Raw genomic sequence first — 7,356 nt, 5'->3', positions numbered from 1 at the left:
AAGGTATTGCAGTGCATCTACCGATTTGTAATTCTGTCGTGTAATTTTATTTCTATTTCATCCAACAGTCGAGTAGTCCTTTGGTGTCATGTGTTAGGTTATTTATCATCAAAGTTTCTGTAGGTTTTGTAGCCTTGTTGGTTGAGCTTCTTTGATAATTCGATAACCCATAGCTATGTAGGTAGGCAATCGTGGCTATTCCGTAGTTCCAGTATTCATGCTTCAAATGATGTTGAAAAATGCTTACAAAACATTGTTTCGTTGCTTCCTGCATAAAGAGCTTTCAAATATATGCATCTGCAGTTGGTGGCAAAGTTTTTAGTTTCATTTTTCAAAATTTCATGCTTCACCCAACACTAATAATGCACCATTTGCTATACTTCCAATTTCATACATCTTGGGAAACGGAAGAATTACCGTACCAAATATATGCGTCGATGGTTGTTTGTTAGAATTACTCTTGTTTGTTAGTATACTTCCGTGCAAATTTTCCAGCCAATCTCTGTTAGATGGGTGCTTCCAAATATATGCATCCAATCTGTAGTTGGCGGCAAAGTTTTTGGTTTCATTTTTCAAAATTACATGCTTCCACCCAACACTAATAATGCACTATTTATAGTATTTCCAGCTTCATACATCTAAAAAATGGAAGAATTATTGTACCAAATATATGCGTTGAGGATTGTTTGTTAGAATTACTATTAAAAAGCTTGTTTTTATTATGTTTCCGTGCAAATGTTCCAGCCTATTCTGTTAGATGGGTGCTTCTAAACATATGCATCCACAGTTGGCGGCAATTTTTTTCCATGTTGCAAAATTACATGCTTCCACCCAACACTAATAAGGCATTTTTTTTCCATGTTGCAAAATTACATGCTTCCACCCAACACTAATAATGCACTATTTGCATTTTTTTCCAGCTTTATACCCATGTGTTCCTACATTGTACTCATTTTGCTACCATCATCTAGAAAAATGCTTCCGTGCCTTGATCACATAATGACTAACAATGGGTTTAGTATGTATGTTGGCGACACAACACATGCAGCCTCCGTTGCCACATTCTTGTCTGCCTCAGTCAGCAAATAAGCTTTCTTTCTTATTTCTAATGTCTTTTTTCCATACAAGCAAATCTGTGCCGAGCTGCCCCATGATGCGGCCGCTGGTGACCTCATCGGTGCCAGCATACCAACATTAGGTGGTTGTGCCCACCATCTCCACAACATTCGTTGCATCACTAGGTTGCATGGAGGTTGGACCGGCTGTTGGAGTAGCACCCGTCGATTGGTGAACCAGCAACGGCCTCCACTAGTTTGTTCTTACTTTTTTGTTCTTTGTTTAGTATACAATCTCACTATTAATTCATTGCAATTTATTCGAATTGATCGTATGTTATTATCATGTTCTGTCTCGTTTTTATGTGTGTAAACTAATAAAAACCAATCAATTTGGAGTGAAATTGTTTGCAAATCACAAAATGATGTGCCCGCATGTTGGCGGCAAGCATTGTCAATTTTATATGCTTTCACTAGATATGACTTACCTTGAAATACCATGAAATTGATGCTTCGAAATATCCATGCTTCCTATGGTTCGAAATATTCGTTCTAAAGTATCCAATGCTTTTATACGTGTATTTTGAAGCTTCTTTCCGGTACTAGTTGTTGCTTCCTATCTTCTATTCTTCTGCATCATACCTACAAATTTTATGCTTTGGAGGTGCTCAAAGGTCATCGACGCCGCCTGGCTGACATCCTAATCAGTGGGACCGAGGAGTTCAAAGATAAGGGGGCACAACATGCAAATGAGTCACGGCGGCAAGCAGGCGAATCAGCAATGGAAACTAGTGGCAAAACGTCCATTGGTGATGAAGACTACTGGTGCAATGAGAACCTAGCTCAAGACAATGGGCCTGCTTGCTTCCTAGCAAGCAACACGGCTGCTTCGTTAAGCTTCACGGAGCAAACATGTAGCAAGTAGTAGGTATTTTTTGCTTGGAAACAGGAAATGACATGCCTGCTTGTAAATGTTCACGAAAGTGAACGAACATGAAGCTAGTAGGAAGCATGTAGCACCAATGGCCAGCTTGAGGGGCCGCATTGTCACATCCCGTACAGAAGCAAGTAAGGAAACTAGTGGGAGAATATCCAATTTGTAAGGAACGATTCGATGTAAATTGTTTCTCAAAGAAGCATATTTGTTTGAAAAAAAATTGAGCACATTCATATGGAAGTATATTGTTTGAAGCAAGTTTACTCATGATAATGATTCTTTCTATGGAAATGTTTTGTTTGTTTAGAAGAAATTTTCTACTTGACGGAAACACAATTTTCATGTTTTTAGAGTAAAACAAATCATCACTTACGTAAAATGTCCAATACAATTATAGCAAGTTTAATTCATCAGGGAACCCAATTCATTGGTAGGCGGAAGCACGTTTTATTAGCCAGGAAGAATGCTTCTGTAGTATTGAAATCTCGTCAGAAAATGATGCTTCTATTGGTCAAGAAGAATGCTTCTGTGGTATTGAATTCGTCAGAAAATGATGCTTCCATTAGTCAAGAAGAATGCTGCCGTAGTATTAAAATCATGTTACCAGTAAGGAAACACATCTTAAGAAATATCAGAATTAGCTGCTTGATTATTTATTTGCGAGAATATAATTTTAGGAAGTCGTTTTAGGAAACAAATCACAGATTGTGGAACATCAATTAGGAAGCAGCAACACTTACGGGAGTAATTACCAATAAAGCAGGCATTTATAACCAAGTAAATTAACCTACCATGCACGGAGCATAGGTACTACTCCCTCCGTTCGGAATTACTTGTCGCAGAAATGGATGTATCTAGACGTATTTTAGTTCTAGATACATTTATTTCCGAGACAAGTAATTCTGAACGGAGGGAGTAGCTCGGACGACCGGAATGCTTTTAGTCTAGAGTACATATCTAGTGAAAACCATACATTCAGTGAAAGCACGGAAACCTGATCTTGTGCCGTTGGATAGGGAATGTGCGTTCTGAGATGAAAAGTTGTACAGATTGCAAATAGAACCTGACAACAATCCTGTACATCGGTACAGAAATATCCCCAATGGAGGCTGAGCCATCCCGTTCCTTTTCCTATGGAGCCAGCCAATCCCGATTCAAATTTCTTCCCCATTAACAGCTAGGATTAGGAGAGTTGTGGGGAGATGGTGCTTTCCTACAGCACGAACCTTCGTTCCGTGCAGGACCAGCGAGCGATGTGGGTGATTCCTCTCCGGCGACTGTCTGGCCAACCATGTCAATCCGCTAGCAACCTTAGTCTCAAGTTATGGCAGGAGAACATTCATATTGAGTCTGTCCCGTCACACATCAAGTCTTGTCTTTGTGTGAGCAACAAGGGAATCATAACGAGTTTGATTTCCTTCAGTTCATCGAGGAGAATGCACTGAAACCAGAGAGGTTGTTCATCGTCATGAAAAAAGACCTAACCTACAGCGAGAGGCAAGTGGTGGTTGTTAAACTGATGGATCTTAGTTATGCTAATTTGGCTAGTAGAGACTGCAAGTGCCTGCATATTTGGACGCCCCAGATTTGTCTTATGATGATCCCTTTTACTGCCTCTGTACTTAAACGTGCCTTAGTCGCCCAAGATTTTGATAGAACTGCAAGTGTTCTGTTTGCAGTATCCATTCCTGTACATACTTCTCTTGTCTGGGCAGAGTTTTGTTGGATAGAGTTCTAATTCTACTAACACTGAGGGGCTATTTGCAAAATAGCAGCGCTGCCAGCGGGCGTTCTAATGCAAATACTAAGTAGCAGTAATGTGTGGATCTAGTCCATGCATATAGGATCCAACGGCCAGCGCTCAAGTTTCCAAGCTTCCACTGAAGAAGGGATTTTCACCTGATATTGTCTCTTTAGTCTAATGGCTACCGACTGGTCTGATAGGAAGTAGACTATCAGTAGTCTGATTCCTAGCGGTGCCCTAAAAAGTATTCCTGGTTTCTTCTATCTGCCGAACAATTCCTAGCATAAGCTCTTCACTCTTCAACAAATCTCTTTTCTTTAGCTTGCTCAAGTCTTATATTCTGTAACTTCTCGCTGAGTTCCAGACTGCAGCAAACGAATCAAAGTTAGACCGCGAGAAAACCAATGCAGCTCGTTACAGAAACAAAATCATTCAGGTAGGTGGCAAGCACCAATATACAACCCTAGGCCAGACGCTACAGCAAGCTGTCTGAACAAATAGCACAGGTAGACCAAGCCACATCAATAATTATAACCATGATTTCATTGACTTTGCAAAATAGTCTTTACAGCATGAGTGCCGTAGATTTGGGAACTAACATCTGCATGACTAGTTCAGAACCTACAACATACTATCTATCAGCTCTGATTGACTACAATAAAAGTTGATTCAACTCAACATAGCTCATTTGTGGAGCTAGTGATACGAACATGTTGATAGGCTGATTGGCTCTAGACTGCAACATTAACGGTGTTGTCAATTTGTAAGGGCTGTTTCGATTGATGCCATCATGCGCCCCACCAAAAAATTGGCGTTGAGCCAGCCCCTGGTACTCATTTGGATGGATGACAAAATTTCCCAAGCCCTTCACAGTATGCTAGTTCATTTTCCTGCCAACCTTTTGGCAATCAGTGGGCAGCCAAAACGATCGCCGATTATTTGGCAAGCCAACGGTTGGCAAGGCCAGCATTGGCTCAAACCAAACAGCCCCGTAATGCATCAAGAGGATGATTAATGCTATTTAGCATACGTAGAATTGTTACTCATGTAGTGTAAACAACATGCAGTAGTATTCAACATTTGTCCTCACTCATGTGATAGTGTGAACACAAACATGATACTATAAACTATCATATTCTGGCGGCTCTGATAGATCCGGAAGGAACCAAAAATAGATAAGTATAAAACTTGACAGTACTTGCTTGCCTCTCCAAAGTCAAAACGAATATAGTTCAACGGCATGACTTCCTTTTATTAGCCGAGCAAACTACATAGATCGTGCTTACCAAATCTAGTGACAATTTGAGAGCACATGGCAAATTGTACATGTTTAACACCCAACTGGACGCCAGTAAAACAGACAAATCACGGGTCTAAAACAGATGCCAAAAGTATAATCACAGATTACTATTTGAATTAGAACTCATCATTTGCAGAACTGACCAGCCCGTTTAGAGAGTGTCTTGCTATGTTTTTGCATAGTAAACCACAGTTCACATGATTGATTAGTCACTGAGTTTTAGATTTTGTTATCTTAATTTGATGTGCTAATTTGCCAAGCCACAAAACACCTTACTTCGTTGAATTTCAAAATCTACAAGAACACAAATAACAATAACAAGTAATACTTTCCTAGCTAATACTACCAAGTGGTAACATTTCACATTAATGGTGAGGCCAAGAGTAAATACTGGCAGAGATGAACATGAGGCAATGTTACCTTCTGATGGCATGCTGGTCCAAGTATCGGGTGAACGGGCTGGGAACAAAGAAGTAGCCAGGAAATGATCTCCAGTGGGCCATGTCAGTGGAGCATTTCTCTTCTTCTTCTTCTTCTTCAAAGATGTAGAGACTGGTTGACCCCAGCACTTCCTTCTTCATGTCAATCTCAATCAGCCAGAAAAGTTTATTACCACCATTCAACCGGAAGGAAACAACATCAGGCTTAACCAAGCTGATGGTAGGGAACTCTGGTAGCACATGCGGAAGACGCTTGTCAAAATCAAGAGCAGCCCAGAACTTGCTGTCTTCCATGGTGAAACATTTCATCCATTTCTTTTCCCTTAAGTTGGTGAAAGTCCATACTGTGATAGTGAAAGCAGAATAAGAACTGGCACACACACTGCAGCCAGCACGATCACCAACACATATGAGGTTAATCAAGCCGGACTCAGAGACACAGACACGACGGGCCGGGTCAGGATACCCTGGGTCAATGCACAGACAATTGGAATCCAGACCATCAGGTAAGGGGACGTAGCACGGGGGCTTCGTCCGCTTGTCAATGACACCGACAAAAAGCAAGCCCAGGTAGCAATCCGCCCAGCACAGGTAACAACCACCATAGGGGACGACGGCGTCCGTTTGCCACGAACCACACAGCAGGTTTGGGATGTCATCGCCGTCAGGTAAGGGCATATTTTCAACGCTCCAATTCATGTCGCCCTCCTCCTCCCCAGGTTTACGGTGTAGCACGCAGAGCTGGCCGCCAAATGTGAGCTGCGCCACCACGAACTCCCCCTTGCCACGGCAAAGGAGGCCAATGTCATCACGCCACATAGATCGCAGCTGCTGGAGACGGTACGGGTGGAAGTACAAATCCACGTCCGGGTTCTTGTCCCCACCATCGAAGCAAGGCGGGAGTCGCATGAGACAAGGAGACTTCTCTGAGCCAGAGGCTGTGTAGAGGAAATAGTCTATGGGGTAATAGTAGAATGCCGGACATCTATCTCCAACGAAGGGGGCATACGCCTGGAAAAGTATGGAGCGGCCGTGAGCCGCGATGATGAACGGCTGACTCACCTGGCTCAACGACGCCGTCATGAATCACTCGGGCCAGTGGAGGTAGAGACGGGACACAGCGGGCGGTTCAGCAACCCTGAGAGAGACGGCGATGCTTATGTTGGTGCAGGTGGAGGAGATCGCCGATTGCGTGCCGTCCATTACCTCCTCCGCAACAGCCTCACCAGCGTACGCCTTGTAGTGGACGAAGCGATCTAGCATCACCCAGCGAGGGTGAGGGCGGGAGAGCTCCGCACCGGGTGGCGGATGAAGACGCCGACGAGCTTCCATGTCGCACGGAACAGGAAGCTGACGGAAGGTCAGTTCGGATCTAGGGTTCGTCTCGAGAGGAAGGTCTCGTTTCTTTTCTTTTTGATGATTCAGGGGAGAGTGGAAGAATGCCTTCCGCTGTTGGTTGCGGCGGCCTGCGAAGGGAACGAGATCCTCTGACTTAGATCGATCTACTGCCGAGGGAAGTAGTACGCGTTGCGCCGTCCGTTGGCGATCTGACGACTCGTGTGAGGTGCGCTCTTTCCTTCTCTTTCGTTCGTGTCCACACGAACACAAGCAGCCCATCCGGCCCAACAGGACGACACCCATCGATTCGTCGCCTGAGCTCTCGTCTCGTTAAAAAAAAGGAACTCTCGCCTCGCCTTAGGGTTCGCCGGCGGGGAGGAGCAGCTCCGGGAGGACGGGACGCCGCCTAGCCGTGGAGGCGGCAGACAAACCCCGCTTCGTCCAGGTGTCAGGGCGCCTAGCAGTGGAGGCAGCGGAGCCAGCAGCTGCCTCGTCCAGGGCGCGATGCGTCGGAGTTATCGAGGCCGTGGAGCTGCGGAGCC

General features: G+C 44.1%; 1 protein-coding gene and 1 long non-coding RNA gene across 4 annotated transcripts in view; one reads left to right on the top strand and one right to left on the bottom strand.

Moving 5' to 3' along the window:
* Positions 1-2,235, top strand: part of LOC123077953 (uncharacterized) — a 2,895-nt gene extending 660 nt beyond the window's left edge. The window contains exon 2 of one of the 2 annotated variants that reach the window (XR_006436945.1): positions 1,730-2,235. This is a non-coding gene — a long non-coding RNA (uncharacterized lncRNA). Of the gene's footprint in view, positions 1-1,719 lie in introns of both variants that reach the window. The other variant, XR_006436944.1, reaches the window with a different exon arrangement.
* Positions 1-6,943, bottom strand: part of LOC123077952 (uncharacterized) — a 7,739-nt gene extending 796 nt beyond the window's left edge. Inside the window, exons 1-2 of one of the 2 annotated variants that reach the window (XR_006436943.1) lie at positions 5,457-6,943; positions 3,974-4,101 (exon numbers count right to left, since the gene is read on the bottom strand). Coding sequence is in view for 1 of the 2 variants with exons in the window: in XM_044500335.1 (XP_044356270.1) it covers positions 4,029-4,101; positions 5,457-6,559 (1,176 nt within the window). In the remaining variant the exon portion in view is untranslated. Of the gene's footprint in view, positions 1-3,856; positions 4,102-5,456 lie in introns of those variants that run through there. The other variant, XM_044500335.1, reaches the window with a different exon arrangement.
* Positions 6,944-7,356: the final 413 nt, after the last annotated feature.

This window comes from Triticum aestivum, chromosome 3D, assembly GCF_018294505.1.
Source record: "Triticum aestivum cultivar Chinese Spring chromosome 3D, IWGSC CS RefSeq v2.1, whole genome shotgun sequence".
NCBI classification, from domain to species: Eukaryota; Viridiplantae; Streptophyta; class Magnoliopsida; order Poales; family Poaceae; genus Triticum; species Triticum aestivum.
The sequence above is the reverse complement of the archived record's forward strand: the minus strand, read 5'-3'. Positions and strand labels throughout refer to the sequence as shown.